We start from the raw sequence: 19,238 nt of genomic DNA, 5'->3' as shown, positions 1-19,238 counted from the left end.
TTTCTTTCCCTTCCTTCCTTCCTTCCTTCCTTCCTTCCTTCCTTCCTTTCCTTCTTTCCTTCCTTTCCTTCTTTCCTTCCTTTCCTTCTTTCCTTCTTTCCTTCTTTCCTTCCTTCTTTCTTTCTTTCTTTCTTTCTTTCTTTCTTTCTTTCTTTCTTTCTTTTTCTTTCTTTCTTTCTTTCTTTCTTTCTTTCTTTCTTTCTTTCTTTCTTTCTTTCTTTCTTTCATTCTGGCAATTGAGATTCACTGACTTGCCCAGAGTCACAAAAGTAGTAAGTATCTGAGGCCACATTTGAACTCAGGTCCTCCTGACTGCACTCTCCACTGCACCACCTAGCTGTCCTGGCTCCAGGCATTTCCCCTGGCTTTCCCCCATGCCTGGAATGTTCTCTCTTCTCATTTCCACCTTCAGGCTTCCTTCAAGTCCCACCTTCAGCAAGAAGCCTGTTCCGCTCTTCTCTAATGCCTTCCCTCTGCTGATTACCTCTCATTTATCCTATCTATAGCTTGTCTGTACATCGCCATTTGGATGTTCTCTTCCCAATTAGACTGAGCTCCTACAGAATAGGTACCGCCTTTCAGCTTTCCCTGTATTCCCAGTACTTGGTACACTGCCTGGAACGTATTAGGTGCTTAACAAATGTTTATTGACTGACTGGCTGACAAACTTCTTAAGTACTAGAGTGGGCAAGATGTAACAGTACATCTCCAGAGGCAGTGAGTTCCTCCTCATTGAATGTCATCAAGCAATGATTAGATGATCTCTCCTTGGGCATGTCGGAGGTGATTCTAAGGTCCCTGTTTTGTTCAGGCCAATGAACTCTTTCCAACTCGGAGACGATGTGACACTGAGTTCCTCAGAGACTTGAGCAGGAGAGTAGTGGGGAAAGGGGGGAAATGGTCTTTCCATCTCCCCAAGGTGTTCCATTGGCATGGAAGGGGGAAAGGGAAACAAGCATTTTGCGACCACTCACTATGCTATGATCTCATTTGAATGGATACTCCTGGCACGGACACCACAATCTCTGATCGTGGAGGGGAGGTCTTCTGTAGGGTCCCAGATAAAAAGGACAAAGGGATACCTGACCAAAAGTTTCCAAAAGCAAAGTCAATCCTTGCTGAGGATTCTACCCTGCTGTCTGTGAGGTCAGATAACCTCAGATCATAGGAAGCTACTCTGAACTGTACAAAGTCTAAACAATCAGAGACCACATGATGTTAGAGCTGGAAGGGCCATGAATGGTCATCCCATTCAATGCTTTCGTTTTACAGATGAGGAAACTGAGGCCCAGAGAGAGGAAGAGACTCAACTAAACTCACACAGTGGTGAATGGTAAAGTAGGGACTAGAACCCTGGGGCTTCTGATTCACGGTTAGGTGCATCCTCTACTCTACCAGGCAAGTGTCCTTGGGTAAGTCAGTTGACTTTCTATGCCTTGATTTCCTCCTTATAAAAAACAGTGTTTGGAATAGATGGCTTCTAAGGTCCCTTCCAACTCCAAATCTATGACCCTATGACCCAGATAAGGGACCAGCTGGCCACATGACATCACTCCATCCCATAGTCCACCTTGCTCAGGAATGGAATTCAAATGACAACATGGCTGAGGTTAATAAGCACCAAGATGGTAGCTGAAGGGGAAACCAGAACATTACTGGGGGGGAACGAGTCTGCGTCCGGCACGGTAGGAACAGCAGCCCCTCCAGCTTGAGTGGACAACTGCCCCACAGCCATCTCAACCATGGTCCGGCCCGCCGGGAACACCATCCATGCTGATCTTGAAGAGGCAGGGGGAGGCGGATGGGAGTACTCTGTGGGAACTTGAGTCACAGTTTTAAAGGGAAAAAGAGACAAATGGGTAAGGTAAAGGCTCCGGGGAAGGAAGACAAGAAGACATCTCCAAGTCTAGATTCTACTAAATTGTAACTCTTCTCTGCCTTGAACAGCTGGAGGAATCTAGACGGGACAGCCTCTGAAGCCCCTTCCTTCTGGCTCTAAATCAGTGACCTTCTAACTGGGCATAATTTTATAGTGGACGATGGTTTCATGAGATCCAAAATTTAATCCCTTAGAGGTAATCTAGGTCAACTCCTTCATTTTGAAGATGAGGAAGCTGAGACTCAGAGAAGGAAGTGACTTGTCCAAAGTCACGCTGGTGGTAGAGTTTACATTCAAACTCAGATCATCCAAATCTAAATCCACAGCTTTTTCTACTATATACCACATTACTCACCTAGTATTATATGTCTGACACCATTCCATGGCACTGCCCTGGCGGTAGTCCGGGCAGAGATTACCATGACAGGCTTGGGCAGGGTGATGCCATCCCCTCTGGCCTCTACAATGGTAACTTAATTAAATGGATTATGATAGGAATCTAGGTCTAGAGCCAGAAGGAACCTTCAGAGGTCATCTGGTCCAACCCCTTCATTTTACCAGACAGGAAACTGAGGCTCATAAAGTGACTTGGCCATGGGCAAGCCAGGATCTGAACCCAGGTCTTCTCCTTCCAAATTCAGCATTATTTCCTCTCTCCCACAATTCCAGCCTAGTCCCAGCTATTTACCACAAAGAACTAGAATTATTATTTAGGATATTCTGTTTTCTAAACTCAAGATGAGTACGTATAGAATTTAAGTGAACAGAGAGAAAGCTTCTATTGAATGTAGGGACCTCAGGCAAGCAGGTAAAACTGTTTTTTCTCAACAGCCTTGCTGTTCAGGTGTTTCAGCCACGTCCAACTCTTCATGACCCCATTTTGGGTTTTCTTGGCAAAGATACTAGAGTGGTTTGCCATTTCCTTCTCTGGCTCATTTTACAGATGGGGAAATTGAGGTAAAGAGGGTGAAGTGACTTGCCCAGGGTCACACAGGTAGTAAGCATCTGAGGTCGGATTTGAACTCAGGAAAATGAGCCTTCCTTATTCTAAGCCTAGTGTTCTATCCACTGTGCTACCTAGCTGCCCCTAGAAAGCCTCACACATAGGGAAATACTGAGCTGATCATTCATCTCCTTGATGCTTTTAGACCCTCTCCACCCCCCACTCCCCCGCCCCACTCAATAGTAGCAGGGGAGATGACCACTGCCCAAGGAGTAGGAGATTATGGCTGCAATGACCTCCCAGATGTTAGACACATGGACCAGTCCATCCACTGGGCTCAGACCAGAAGACTTGAGCTCTGAGCTTCGCAGGATGTAGAAGAATTTGTACTTCCCTCATGTACCCTTGGAGAGCAACAGTGCTTGGGTCAGCCACACCACAATGAGGCGTCTGAAAGCAACTTTAGTTCCAGGAGATACAACTCAGAGGCTTCTATGCCACTGAGAGACCGTAAAAATGTCCTCAGCTCATGAGATTTCTTAAGCGTCTGCTTTTGAAATAATAAAATGCCATAGAAATCTGAGCCATTAGCATGAACAGCCAATTGTGCTATTATAACAGGCTAAGGCTAAAGCAATGAAATATTTAAAAATAACATTCATCACTGACAGTGAATTTTCATCTCAGTGATATATTACAATGTACTTGGATGATGGCTGTATTTTATAATGAGAAGTCACATTTATCTTGGAATCCTGGGACCTTGGTTTGAATCTCAACAACCCATGTAACCCTGTAAAGCTCTCTGGGACTCAGTTTCTCACTCTGTAAAATGAAGAGGTTAGACTAGATGGCCCTGAGGGTACTTTGCAGCTCCACATGTGACTTTTTGATTCTGTGATCTTAAGGGGGACCAAGACCAGAGAGGTTCATTGATTTGCCAAGGTCACCGAGCTGGTGGCTCAGCCCAGACTCAAAGCCAGGGAACCTAGCTCAGCTCTCCTTCCCCCACAGCACCGGCTGCCTTTCAAACCACCACCCTGGCTGGGTGCCCCGACGCCATCCGGTCAGTAGCAGGAGCCCAGGGGGACACAAATGGTCTTACCAAACTCTGACTGCATGCCGGGGTAGATGATTCTGAAGACGTAATCTGTGGCTTCATCATCTTCCTTGTCGGATGCAGATTCTGAGGAGCCTTGAGGGCTCCGCTTTCGGAGCTTCGGAAACACTTTGCCCTAAAAGAAGAGGTTCCCAACCCAATATACTGAACCCCTGACTCCTTACTCCTTAGCCACACCACTCCAGGGCCCCAACACAGGCCGGGAAGGAGGGAACAGCATCAAATACCCTGGGCTCCCAATCTCCTCTCCTCCTCTCTCCCTCCCCTGCTCCTGTGGCTGGGGCCAAAGCACCTCCCCAGAGGCCAGGGGCTTCTTACCTTTCCTCGCTGGGACCACAGCGGTGGATCCAGCTGGCCATGGGGTAGCAGTCCATTCTCCAGGCACGAGAGAAACTGTAGCAGATGACCCCCCTTGGGAAACCGGAACGGAGGCCTCTGAATCCCATCCTGGCTCACTAACACCACCGTCCCACCACTGTCTACTATTGACGACACAAAGCCAGACAAGACATGGGGCAGAAATCACCCACTGGGCTGGTTACAAGAGGGCTCTCCCCTCCCATCCCCACACCCCTTTAAGCACAGATGCCTCCTGGGCCAATCCATCCAAAGAGCCTTCTCCAGATCAGATCCCAGGCTTGGCCCCCTCACCCAATCAATGTGTCAATCAACAAACACTAATTAAGTGCCTAGTACTGTTTACGGTACTCTGCTGGGTGGCAGCAACATAAAGAGAAAAAGTCAAATCATCCTGACTCTCAAGTAGCTTACATTCAATGAGGGAGAGACAGCGTATACCTGTGAAGGTACCAATTAACAGACATCTAGAATGGATTGAGGATTGTAGATTTTAGAAACTGTCCAGTCAAGTTCCTCATTCTAACAATGAAGAAATGGAGGCCTGGAGGTGAAGTGACTTGCCCAGGGTCATACATCTAGTATCTGAGACAGGAATTGAACTCAGGCCTTCCTGATACCAAGCACTAGGTGGCGCCATAGTACACAGAGTAACAGTTCTAGAGTTAGGAAGATCCAAGTTCAAATTTGACCTCAGACACTTACTAGCTGTGTTACCCTAGGCAAGTCACTTCACCCTGTCTGCCTCAGTTTCCTCATCTGTAAAATCAGCCAGAGAAGGACAGGCAAACCACCCTAGTATCTTTGCTGAGAAAACTACAAGTGGGGTCTTGGAGAGTCAGACACGACTGAAATAAATGAACAGCAACTTTCTGATACCAAGCTCTATTCACTACACTATCTAGTTGGCTACCATGCCACCTTGTCACGCCTTAATACCATGTAGGAAAAGAAGAAATGTGCCATGGAGTCATAACCAGCATCTATCCAGTCCAGAATCCTGCCTCTCACAGGATTCCCCCAATGGGTAGTTTTGTAGGAGCAACTGATTGATTCTCTTAAAATAGTCTGTGCCTCAGTTTCCTCCTCTGTGAAATGATGGAGGTTGGACTCAAAGACCTCAAAGTCCAATTCCAGCTCTGAATCTATGATCCTATGATTCGATTCATTTCACCGACAAGCATCTATTAAACATCTAGTAGGTATCAGAGGCAGCTAGATGGCTCAGTGGATAGAGAGCTAGACCTGGAGTTGGGAAGATCTGAGTTCAAATTTAGCCTCAGACACTTACTAGCTGTGTGACCCTGGGCAAGTCACTCTTCAACTGTAAAACGGTAATAAAAATACCGCCCCCTCCTTAGGGTTGTTGTGAGCACCAAATGAGGTATTTTTAAAGTGTATATAACACGGTGCCTGGCACATGGCAAGCACGAAATCTTGTTGTTATTAGAAATGTACTCATTATTTTTTTGTTGGCTAGGGCAATGGGGTTAAGTGACTTGCCCAGGGTCACACAGCTAGTAAGCGTCAAGTATCTGAGGCTGGATTTGAACTCAGGTCCTCCTGATTCCAGGGCCAGTGTGCCACCTAGCTGGCCCCAAAATGTGCTCATTATTAAAAGTGCTTAATAAATGTCTGTTTCCTTCCAACGACATACCACAGACTCTGCTAAGTGCTAGGGAGACCAAAACAGAAAAGAAAACAACAAAGAATCCCTTCACGCAGAGAGCTCAGCTTCTGCTGGATATCAACCTTAGAAAGTCAGAGATGTCCTTGAACAGTTCTGTCTTCCTTCAGTGGGGCCACTGGTGAACCCATCGCCCACGGATTTATTCTTGTCTATTTACATTTCCAGCCTGTTTAACCTCTTGCATTTAGCTTATGTTTTTTTAAATACATTCCTATGCTGTCCACCCCAATAGAATGTCAGCTTCTTGAGGGCAGGAACTGTATCATGCCAGTCTTAGTACGCCCAGAATCCAGCACGGGGCCTGGTGTCCAGTAGGTGCTTAATAATTGCTTGTATTTGTTGATCACTTGACTCTTGGTTGTGAGTTTCTATGGCTTGTTTCTCCCAGGATTATGGACTCAGGGCCCAGAAGAACATCCAGCAGGCCGAGACCAAGGCTTGAAGCAAGGGGCTCAGAATCATCTGATTTAGAAGAGGGCGTGTCACAGGAGGAAGCACTGGAGAGTCACAGGACCACAGATCTGGAGCTGGCAGGGACCTCAGAGGCCATGGAGGCCAAGCCCTGAGGCCCAGGGAATTTAGGTGACTCCCCAGGGTCACAAGCAGGAATTAATAAATGCTGACTAAATGAATACACTCAAGTGAGGACCTGTTCATGGGCATTCATCACTCAGAGCTGTGCCACTCTGAAGAGATGAGACTGTTTTAAGTGAACCTGAGTTCAAATCCTTCCTCAGACACTTACTAGCTCTGGGACCTTGGACAAGTCCCTTCAGCTATCATCTTTGGTTTTCTCATCTGTAAAATGGGGATAATCATAGCACCGTTCTTTGGGTTGTGAGGACCCACTGAGATCATATATGTGTATGTGTGTGTGTGTGTGTGTGTCTGTGTGTATCACTTTGTAAATTTTAAAGCCCAATACAAGTACCAGCTGTTGTCATTGTCATCGTTATTGAGACATGTTGAGGCAGTGTGGCACAGTGGATATGGAGGGCCTGGGTTAAAATTTTAGCTTTGCTGGGTGATCTTGAACAAGTCCTCCTCTACAAAATAAGGGGTCCTGGGACGTTTCAAGCTCAGATCCAGGATCTTATCATCCTAGAAAGGGTCTGGCCACAATACTCAGCTAGGCAGCCTGGGGTCTCTGGACAGGGAATCGACACAGGCCGGGGAGATCCGACCCCCAGCCCCCAGGGCCACCTCCTCCAGGCAGTCCTTACCCTGCTGATGGCAGTGCAGATAGACAATCTCCTCCAGGCGGATGGTCATGGCATAGTCCCAGTACACACTGAAAGAGAAGGAGGGCCTGGGTCAGAAAGGTCAGCCCATTATGGATTTTCCCAAGTCCCCTCCCTCCCCACAAACAGAAAGGAACTTGGAGAGTGGCATCTGCCCTCAGGCCCATCATCCGTCACCCTTATCTGTCTCCCACTAGAACCCTGGACCTGCCCTGGGGATGTCAGACCTCTGATAGGTGAGGCTTATTTTGCCAGGAATCAAGGCTGTGCGACACATCCTGGCTACCTCCTCCTTCCCTTGCTGTTCAGTCATTTCAGCTGCGTCTGACTCTTCATGGCCCCATCTGGGGTTTTCTTGGCAAAGATACTGGAAGTGGCTGGCCATTTCCTTCTCTAGCCCATTTGACAGATGAGGAAACTGAGGCAAACAGGGTGAAGTGACTTGCCCAGTCTTTACCCACTAAACTACAGAAATTGTCTTCCTTGTATTTGTATCCCCAACAAGAACTATGTATGTGTCCATCTCTCTCTCTCTTTGTGTATATATGTATACACATATATGTCTTTACATATGTATATATATAATAAACATGCATATATGTGTCTCTATATACATGTCTTTATATATGCATATGTATCTATATATATATACATGTGTCTTTATATATATGCATACATGTATCTCTATACACACATGTATCTTTATATATAAACATGATACATGCGTCTATATACACATGCATATATGTCTATATAAATACACACACATCTTTAGGTACATGCATATATGTATCTTTCTATACACATGTGTCTTACAGGCATATAAGTATCCATATACATACACACATGGTCTTTATATATAAACATGTGTATATGTGTCTACATATACATGCATACACATCTTTATATATGCATATGTGTGTTTCTCTATACACATGTCTTACATGCATACAAGCATCCATATTCATACATACATATGTCTTTATATATAAACATGCTTATATATTTCTATATACACACATATATGTCTTTATATACACATGTATATATGTGTCTACATACATAGATACATACATATTATATACACACATGTATGTGTCTCTCTACACACATGTGCATTTATATACACATGCATACATGTGGCTATATACATAAATACACACATCTTTATATACATGCATGTATGTCTCTCTATACACACGTCTTTACATGTACATGCATATATGTGTCTATATGCATAACATCTTTCTATATGCACATATGGGTCTTTATATACACATGCATATATGTGTCTATATACATACAACTTTATATACATGCATATACGTCTCTATACACATGTGTCTTTACATACACATGCATATATGTGTCTTTACATACACATGCATATATGTGTCTCTACATACACATCTTTATATATGCATATATGTGTTTTTCTATACACACACATGTCTTACATACATATAAGCACCCATATACATACACACATATGTCTTTATATATAAACATACTTATACGTCTCTATATACACATACGTGTCTATATGTATGCACGCATATATGTGACTATATACATACATCTTTGTATACATGCATATATGTCTCTCTCTATACACATGTGTGTCTTTATACATACATGTGTATGTGGCTATATACATACACACATACACATCTTTATATACATGCATATATGTGTCTCTCTATACACACATGTCTTACATGCATATAAGCATCTATATACACACACACACGTGTCTTTATATATAAATATGCTTATACGTTTCTATATATACACGTATCTTTATATATACATGCATATATATATCTCTACATACACACGTGTGTCTTTATATACAAACATGCACAGATGTGTCTGTCTCTATATCTCCATACACACACATGTATTTGTGCATCCATCCATCCATCTATGCACCCTCCCTAGCTCATGTGTTCTCGACCTTCACTTCCCTCCTTGCCCCCTCGGATGAACCACTTACAGGCTGAAAACAAACTGCTTCTCCCTAGAGAGCAGCCCAGCAACCCCAGGCCTTTCTTCCTTTGAAGGCGATTTTGAGACAAACTTCCTTTCCAGGCTTATCAAGAGCATCCACTTATCCAGCCCCGCCCTGAGAAACAAGGCCTCCAAGTGCTCCCAGGGGCCCGGGCCTCTTGCTTGTATGAGATCCCCCATGGCTCCCATTGTCCACGTTGACAATGGGTGGCAGGTCCCTGGAAGGCTTCCTCAGCCACCTCAGAGCACAGGCTTCCTCGAATGGCACCAGCCTCAATTCCAAAGACTTCTCCTGCTAGTCTAAAAACAGCTGGTACCACAGTGGCCACATCTGTGCACACACGTCTTCTCTCCAACTGGACGGGGATACATGCCTACCTCCCAGGGTCATTGTGAGGATCAAGTGGGAATATTTGTACGGTACTTTGCAAACCTTAAAGCGCTATATAAATTCTAGTTGTCGTCGTCATCATCATCATCATTACTAGTGATGGTGGTGGAAGAATGAAAAGAATACTATCTCTCAAATCAGACGACTCAAGTTCAAATTCTGCCTCCACGACTTACTGCCTGTGTGACTTTGGACGAGTTATTTAACCTCTCTGGACCCTGCTCTCAGGGTCCTCATGTGTAAAATAAAGATATTTGACCCAGATTCCCTCTGAAATACCTTCCATCTCTCCATCTATGATATCACAATCTTACGATTATTCTAACCCATTTTGCCTCTCAGAATAAGAGACTGCTGGGGCAGCTAGGTGGTGCAGTGGGTACAGCGACCCTAGAGTCAAGGAGGACCTGAGTTCAAATCCGGATTCAAATGCTTGACACTTACTGTGTGGCCCTGGGCAAGTCACAACTCCTATTGCCTTTCAGAGAGAGAGAGAGAGAAATTGCCCCTGCCCTCAAGTGGCTTATAATCCAATCAGAGAGATAAGACACATAATAATAATAACAATAATAGTAGCTAACATTTATGCAGCACTTACTGTGTGCCAGTGGTTGTGCTCAGTGCTTCACAAATATTCCCACTTGATCCTTACAACAACCCTGGGGAAAAGGTGCTACTATGATCTCCATCTTACAGATGAGGAAACTGAGGCAAACAATGGTTAAGTGCCTTGCCCAGGGTCGCCCAGCTAGTAAATTCTGATGCTAGATTTCAACTCAGCTCTTCATAATAGAGCTCTATCCACAGCTCTGGCTTGCTGCACAATAACAGGAATCATGATGTAAGAAGATTGAAATAATAATAATCAATTAACAAAATTTAATCAATGAAATTTATATAGAGCTTTAATTTTTGCCAGGAGATTTGCGTATGCTACTTGAGCCTCACAGCAGCTCTGAGATTGAGGGACTATAGCTTATTAGCTGTAGGACCTTAGGGAGGTCATTTCACTTTTCTAGGTCTCAGCTTCCTCATTTATAAAATGAGTGGGCTAGGCTAGACAACTTTTAATATTCCTTCTAGGTCTAAGTAGATAATCCTATGACTCTCTATTTTACATATAAGAAAACAAAGGTTCAGTCATAAAGTGATTTACCCAAGATTACATAGCTAGTAAGTGTAAAAGGCAGAATTCGAACCCATATCTTCCTGACTCTCTAGTCAAAGACTCTATGCCTTCTATCATGCTCTTTCAATCTCTCTCTCTCTCTCCATGTGTACATATATAGTATATATAGACAGATATAGATAAATAGATAGATAGATAGATTGTCTCTTTATGCATAAAATGCCAATGTGATATAGTTGAGAGAATATTGTACTTGAACTCATGAGAGGCCAGAGTTCAAAGTTCACCTCTGACAATTACAAGCTGGGCCACTCTGAGCAAGAAGTTTCTGTGAGCCTCAGTTTCCTAATCTGTGAAACAGGGTTGATAATAATAATTACAAATAACTCAAAAAATTTCTATGAGGCTGAAATATAATGTATGTGTAGGGCTTTGGAAATCTTAAAGCACTTGATAAATTTCATCGATGATGATGATGGTGATGATGACAACTATTATTGCCTTCACTACCTACCCCAATGCACTTAGCATCATGCCTGGAACATAGCAGAAACTTAATAAATGCTAGCTGACAGACTGAAAGGGCTTTACAAAACTGTGATGTACAGCAGAAAGGTAAGCTACCAAGCTAGCCAACGTTCCCCCACCAGAGAAACCAACCCCATCAATCATCTCGTTTTAAAATCGGAATCAAAAATCACCAAAATCAGAATTTCAGCATCTTAGGTCAGAAACCATGTTAGCAGACCTCTGGACAAACCCATCCATGACAGAAAGTGGTTTCTAAAGCATGCTCTTTGATTGATTTTTGGCATGTCCTGAGGAATTCCTGATCCCTAGTTTGGTTTTTTAAATGGGATGATTGAGGAGGATGGTTTCTCCACCAAGGAAATATTAACTGGCTTCCTGATCCCAGCCAGTCACCCTCCTTTGGCCGCTTTCTAGTTTACCTTCTCAAAATAGGGTTCCCAGAAATCTACTGGGGGGCTGCCTTCCACTGAGCTCTTCATGCCCTGTGGTTTCTGGGAGAGATAGAATAGGGGAAGGAGGCACAAGGAAGACTCTTCCAGGGGAACAGAACATCTCCAGGGCAGGGAAGGGGCAAGTAGCCTCTGGTGAAGGCTGCCCAGCTGGCATCTTGGGGACTTGCCCAGCTGACTTGGAAGAGATGGTCTTACTGGTTCCAGAGCTGCTTGTCCCCAGATCACCAGCAGAGGGAGATAACAAATAACTATGGAGATAAATCCAGTCTGCCACTTACTAGCTGTGGGACATTGGGAAAATCACTTAACCTCTCTGGGCCTCAGTTTCTTCATCTATGAAACAAGAGGATTGGACTAGATGACCGCTAAAGTCCCCTCCTGCTTTAAATCTATCACCCTAAATAGGAACAATGATTAGACCCTGCCAAGAGACAAATTTAGGTTGGAGGTAGAGAAAAAATTGCCTAATAATTTGAGCTGTCTTAAAGTAGACTGGACTGCCTCAGAAAGCGAAGCGTTCCCCCTCATAGGGATCTACAAGCAAAGGTGAGAGGACCATTTGTCAGGGTTATTTAAGAGAGGAGTCCTATTCAGGTGTGGTTTGGGCTAGACGGCCACTGAGATGATGCCGTCAAGCTCTGAGATTCCGTAAGTCAGTAACTCGGGATAGTTGCTTGCCCATAGAGGACCCTCATTAGGAGATGACCTCTGTGGGAAAGGGAAATGCTCTGGGCAAGTCTTGCTGAAGGACATCCTCCAGGCCACTTCCAGAACCAAGGCTGGGAAATGGAGAGTGATAAGAAGGGTTCTGTCCTGAAGCCAGAGCTGGAGATAACTGGAGGCTAGGGATACCCTCATCTTCTCCTATCCAGTCACTGAGGAATATGAGAAATAGAACTGGAAAGTGGAGCTGTTTGGGAGGGATTCAATGAGGGAATGCGTACCCAAATGGCAGTGTAGTAGGGTGGAGAGCTCTGAAATCAGAGGACCTGGGTTCAAATCCTACCTCTGACACTAGCTCTATGACCTTGAGTGAGTCACCTCTCCAGTCCTGTTTCTTCACTTGTAAAATGATAGGCTGGGGTCCAGTCCTCTGAGGTCCTTTTCAGTCCTAGATTTAGGAGCCTAGGAACCTCTCCTATGATCAAGCAAGCAGAGCAGGTACTGCCCAGTCTAGTACCTAGGACAGTGCCAAAGCACACAGGAGATGCTCAACATAACCACTTGTCACGGAGAGACGGAATAGAGGAAGGGGGAGCGGGGAACAGTGAAGGGTGCGTGCTGAATTGAAATGCTGCCTCCTCACCAGCCCACCTGAGTGAGGGCCAAAGAAGAGAGTTAAACAAGACAGCAAGGAAAATAGAAAACCAAAATTTTAAATGAAGTCAGATCCCAGATCAAATTTCCCCCTTCTGCATCCCCATCAGTCTAAGTGGAAGATCCCATATTCGTCTTATGGACGACCTGGGAGGAAATCATGGATTTAGAGCTGTAGAGGGACCATAGAAGGTCACTGAAGCCAACTGCCTCATTTTACAAATGAGGAAGCTGCATAGTAGAGGGCTTCAGTGACTTGCCCAGGGTCACACAGCTATTAAGTGGCTAAGATGGGATTTGAACCAAGGTCTTCCTGAAGCCAAGCCCAACATTCTCTCCACTATGCTATAAGAGATGGGGGATAAATGGATGAATGGATTTTAAAGGTAACTGACCCATCCCAGCCTCCTTCTGCCCCACATTCTTGGATGCCCTAAAAGAAAGACAATCAAAGGAACACAAGTACTGTGATTCTGGTCCCCCTCTAAGGTACATGCCTACTGAGGCAACTAGATGGCACAGCAGACAGGAAGCTGAACTTGGAGCCAGGAAGATACGAGTTCAAATCTGATAACTCAGATATGTGACCCTGGGCAAATCTCTTAATCTCTGTCTGCCTCAGTTTTCTCATCTGTAAAATGGGGATACCTTCCAAGGTTGTTGTGAGGAAAAAAAATCAATATTTGCAAAGCACTTTGCAAACCTTAATGTACTATGTAGATACTGGCTATCACCATTATAATATATGATCCCCAAGAAATAGGATGTGGTAGAAGCCATGGACCAGTCATTCCATGTCTCTGAGTCTCAGCTTCCTCATCTGTAAAATGGGTATAATGATACCTATCAATGAATCAATAAGCATTTATGAAGGGCTTTCTGTGTTAAGGGATTAGAATACAAAGAAAAAGTGAAATCAGTACCTCACCTCAAGGAGCTTATATTTTAATGGAGGAGACAACATGTACTCACCTCCTAGAGTCAGTGTAAAGATCAAATGAGACAATGTATGTAAACTGCTTTGCAACCTTTAAAATGCAAGGCAGTATGGAATGGGGGTAGAGGGTTCAAATCCTCCCTCTGACACATACTGTCTGTGTGACTCTGGGCAAGTCACTTAACCTCTTGAGACCCTAGACAAGTTTCTAATGACTCTTAAGTTTCAGGGAATATAACAGTAAAAGTAGTAGTAGTAGTAGTAGTAGTAGTAGCAGCCATAACTTTGTGCCGGGCATTATGCTAAGCACTTTACAATTATGATGTCACTTGATCCTCACAACAATTGTGGGAAGTAGGTATGTCATACCTATTTTACAGATGAGGAAACTGAGGCAAACTGATCAAATGACTTGCCCAGGGTCTCTAGTCTGGAAGTCTGATCACTAGCATTGGAAGAGGATTTCTTCATTGGATCAATGAAATCCTAGGTGCAGACCATCCCACCCTCCAAATTTTGTTTTGTTTTGTTTTGTTTTGGGTTTTTTGGTGCGGCAGTTAGGGTTAAGTGACTTGCCCAGGGTCACACAGCTAGTGAGTATCATGTGTCTCAGGTCCTCCTGACTCCAGGGCTGGTGCTCTATTCACTGCACAACCTAGCTGCCCCCAATTTTTTTAAAGAACACTGGCCTGTGAGTCAAAAGCCCTAAGTCCTATTCCTGGCCCTGCCAATAGCAGGCTGTGACACTAGCAACTCACTTCTCTGGACCTCAGTTTTCCTCATCTATAAAAGGGTCTCTAAAGCCCTGATGCTTCAAAGTTTCTGATTTTCTCTCCCTGCTAGAGCCTGCCAAGTTATAAAAGGAATAATGGCTAGTGCTCTAGATCCCCTACTTTGAAAGGCAAAGTGGATAGGCTGGATAGGGCAGTGAATTTGGTGGACAGTGCAGGAAGGCCTAGGTTTGAAACCTGCCTCAAACACTTAACTAGCTGCTAAACCCCTCAGTAAATCACTTAATTTCTTGGAGTCTCATTTTCCTCACCAGCAGCCTCTCCTGAGGACTGGAAAAGGCAGGAGGGGGACGGGAAGGAAAGCGAATAACCCCCAAACACAACCGATCAGAGCGGCCACACCTCTCACCACCCCCCAACTCCCTGTACCCATGGGAACTCCAGAGATTCTATGCATTCTCCTCATCCTGGTGCTCACATTTTCCCTGAATATCATCTATTCAAGCAGGGACTCTTAGGAACCAGAAAGATGGCTGTGGGGGATGAGAATACTCATTAGAACAACCCCAGGCCCCACTGCGCCCCCATGAGGGGTCAGGGAAGAGATAACAAACCACAGAACCAGAGAACCAGAGCTGAGGAGGGCCTGATCACACAGATCTGTTAGAATGTAAGCTTCTTATAGACAGGGATTGTTTCATTCTGGGTTATTTGTAACCCACCTCCCAGCATCTGGCACAGGGCCTGGCATACAGCAGGCACTAAATAAATGCACATTGACTGCTTGATAGAGCATTAGAACCATAGAAGGGGCTTTCAAAACAGAGAATGTCAGACTTGGAAGGGACCCTAGGGACCTCTCATTTTACAGATGAAAAATAATAATGACAGAATTAATAATAATTTATAGTATTTTAAGGTTTGAAAAAATGCTTTTCTTACAATCATTCTTCCCATTTTACAGATAAGAAAACTGATACTTTTTGACTTGACTTGAGCCAGTAAACTCATTTGTTCCTCATTTGTGTAAAACAATGGGATTGGACTGGGCGAGGTCTTTTCCAATGAGACCACTAGTTGGTGGCAAAACAGGGATGAAAAGTCCAGCCTTCCTCATGTTTAGGCCCCAGGAGCCCCACCCAATAGAGGTCTCAGCCAAGACAGAAGTATAGGGGTCACAGGCTCTAGCGGTGAAGATCTAGGTCAGCTCATTGGAGGTGTGCAGGCAGGTAGGCTCATGTGAATCCAGGATCTCTCTACCATCTCAGCATAATGAGGCCCTGTTATACCCTCTCTGAGGACCAGGTTCAATTTCCTCATCAGTTAGAGAGCAACAAAGTTCAGAACCTTCATCAGAACCAAAAACCCAAATGCAGAGGAAATTTCCAGGTGCTGGATCAATTAAAATGGGCTCATATATTTAGAACAAGAAGAGACCTTTGCATTTTACAGAAGAAGAAACTGAATCTAAGGTAGGTTAAGCAATTTGTCTAAGGTCACACAGCTAGTAAATGGCTAAAACAGGATTAGAATTCAGATCTTCCTGATTCCAGCCTGGAGTTCTACCTACTGAGCCATCCAAATGCCTTAGAAGGTAGGTCTACCCCGTCTCCATCACCAAGGCCAAGGTCCCCCCACCCCTCACCCCATCAGTCCTCAGAGAGACCAAGAGAACGGCCACATTGGGTCAGTCACCTTTTCTCATAGTCCAGGTCTCCCATTGAGCCATTCATCAGCTGGTTGGGGGTCCACTTCAGGGTCATGACATCAGCAGTTTGGTGTAGAGACAGGTACCCAGGAACGGCCTCCATGTCATCCCTCTAGGAGAGGCGGGGAGAAAGGGGAGCGATTGAGCATTGACTACGGCACAAAATGGTGATGATGATGGTGACAGCATTTATTTAAGAGTTTTCAAAGACCTTTATATACACTATTTCATTTGATCCTAAGAACAACCCTGTAAGGTAGATGCTATTATTATTCCCATTTTCAGATGGGGAATCTGAGGCTGAGAAAAGTTAAGCAACTTTCCCAGGGGTCAACACAGATGGTGTCTGAGGCCGGATTCCAATTCAGCTATTCCTGACTCTATCCACTATACCGCCATGTTGCCTGGATCAATACTAGTTAATCAATCAACACAGATTTTTAAAGTAACTTATGTGTGAGGAACTGTCTGAGGTGCTAAGAAAACAAAGACAAAGAATGAACTAGATCTTGCCCTCAAGGAGCATACATTCTATTAGTGGAAACATATACTATATTAAAATAGTTTTTTTTTAAATCTGTGACTTCACTCGTGTTGGAAACTCCCAGTGAGGAAATTCTCTACTAATGCAGGGCAGCACCTCTTAATCTTAGAGAGCTGCCTGGGAGACAAAGATATGTTAAGAGACTTGCCCAGGGTCATACGGGTCAAAGAGGAGATTTGAACCCCGATCATCCTGGCTTACAGGATGGTTCTCTATCCACTATGTCAAATACAACATATAGACGAAGTAAATACAAAGTAATTGAGGGGTTACAAAAGGCTCCAGAAAGACTTCATGTAGGATACAATGATCCAAGACAATTCCAAATGACTCATGATAAAAAATGTGCTCCACCTCCAGAGAGAGAACTGATGGGTTCTGAGTACAGACTGAAGCAGATTTTTTTCATTTTCTTTATTTTTCTTGAGGTTTTGTGTGTGTGTGTGTGTGTGTGTGTGTGTGTGTGTGTGCGCATGTTTTCTTTTGTAACATGCAAATACGGAAATATGCTTTGCATGACTTCACACATATAATCGATGTCATATTGCTTGTCTTCTTAAAAGATGAGGGAGGAGGGTAAAATAAGGGAGAGAATTTGGAACTCAATTTTTTAAAATTAACACTAAAAATAAATAAAATTTTTAAAGGGCTTCATGTAGGAGGTGGGGTTTGGATTGAGACTTGAAGGGAACCAGAGGGTCTAAGAGGTGGAGGGGAGGAAGGAGTGGGTTATCATTGTCAGGCAGCATGAGGTGGTGCATAGAGATCTAGCCTTGAAGCTAAAAAGAAATGGGTTCAGTTCTGAGTGACCCTGCATAAGCCACATCTCAGTGCCCCAGGCAGCTCTCTATGACCATTTGCCACAAATGAGTCACTAATCCAAATCGGCAGAATGAATATCCACTCAGAATTTGCTACAGTTATGAAAATTCAGGTTCTGATGAATAATAATAGCTATTTAAATAGTGAATTGCCCAGGGTCAGACAGTTTCCTTTAAGAAGCCTCCAGAATATGTATTTCATTATATTCATGTACATTTGGTGCAGCCATTCCAAAATGACGGACATCTACCTTTTTTCCAGTTCTCTGCTACCCCAAAAAGTCCTTCTATAAACATTTTGATTTATAAGAGAAAAAAAGAAGCCTCCAATCCTCATAAGATCCCATTAAGATCATAGGATCATTGAGTTGGAAAGGGCCTTACATGCTGTCTACTCCAACGCCCTCCTTTCACAAATGAGGAAACTGAGGCCAAGAAGGGTTAAGTGACTTGTCCAAAGTCACACAGCTAAGCTCCCAGGAGCACAGATTTAGAGCTGGCAAGGACCTTCCCATTTAGTGTAATCCCCTAGTTTTATAAAGAAAGAAACTGCAACCCAGGGAGGTGAGTGACTGGTCTGAAATCGAGCAGATTGGAAATGATGCCAGAGGCAGGACTGGTTTCCAAATTCAGTGCCCCTTCCCCTTCACCAACGCTGTCTGCCTCATTGCCTGCGTGGCTGCACCAGCAGGAACCCGAACGGATGGTCTTGACCATACTCCTCCCCATCACTGCCAGTTTCAGTGAGAAAGGCCCAGCAGCAGCCCTCAGGGTTTCCATGGTGATGGTAGCTCTTGACAACAAAAGCCAGAGAACAAGAGGAGAGCCTGGTCCGACGGGAGGCACGTTCCGAGACCCCATTGTCCTTGATGGTCAGACACAATCACACAATCTCCTTCCGCAGTCCCCTGCCAAGCCCAGCTAAGGAGCTGAGCCCCAGGGAGTCTTTCAGTGGACCGAGATGAGGAGGACATGGGATAATGGCCAAGAGTCTACGGGCCAGCTGGGAGGAGGTGGGGACAGGGAGGAGACAGTCGGTTCTAACAATGTAGAATAATGGAAGGGACGTTGGATTTGGGGTCAAATGGCCCGAGGTTACAGAGCCCCAGGGTCGGAAGGGCCATAGAAGCACGTGGCTCAATATTCTGTGTGTCAGTTAGTCGACTGCTCAACAACCCATGGCAACGGGGATATAAAGAAAGGCAAAAAAAAAAAGAAAGAAAGAAAGAAAAAGAAAAATAGTCCCTGCCCTCAGAGGGCTCCCACTCTAATTGGGGAGACAATGTGTCTAAACACACATAAGATACACACAGAATAGAAGAGAGATAATCTTATAGGGGAGGACAGGTGGCGCCATAGTGCACAGAGTGCCAGGCCTAGAGGCAGGAAGACTCATCTCCCTGAGTTCAAATACGGAATCAGACACTCAGTAATGTG

General features: G+C 44.5%; 1 protein-coding gene across 1 annotated transcript in view; it reads right to left on the bottom strand.

Annotated features, from left to right (window-relative positions):
- SGSM1 (small G protein signaling modulator 1) overlaps nucleotides 1-19,238 on the bottom strand; it is a 115,790-nt gene that overhangs the window by 38,689 nt on the left and 57,863 nt on the right. The window contains 4 exon segments of the mRNA XM_078154392.1: nucleotides 3,928-4,057; nucleotides 4,261-4,424; nucleotides 7,213-7,280; nucleotides 16,424-16,548. Coding sequence (XP_078010518.1) covers nucleotides 3,928-4,057; nucleotides 4,261-4,424; nucleotides 7,213-7,280; nucleotides 16,424-16,548 — 487 coding nt within the window.

Source organism: Phascolarctos cinereus, unplaced genomic scaffold (genome assembly GCF_003287225.1).
Source record: "Phascolarctos cinereus isolate Bilbo 61053 unplaced genomic scaffold, phaCin_HiC Scaffold_4;HRSCAF=312, whole genome shotgun sequence".
Lineage (NCBI taxonomy): Eukaryota > Metazoa > Chordata > Mammalia > Diprotodontia > Phascolarctidae > Phascolarctos > Phascolarctos cinereus.
This window is presented reverse-complemented; position numbering and strand designations above follow the sequence as displayed.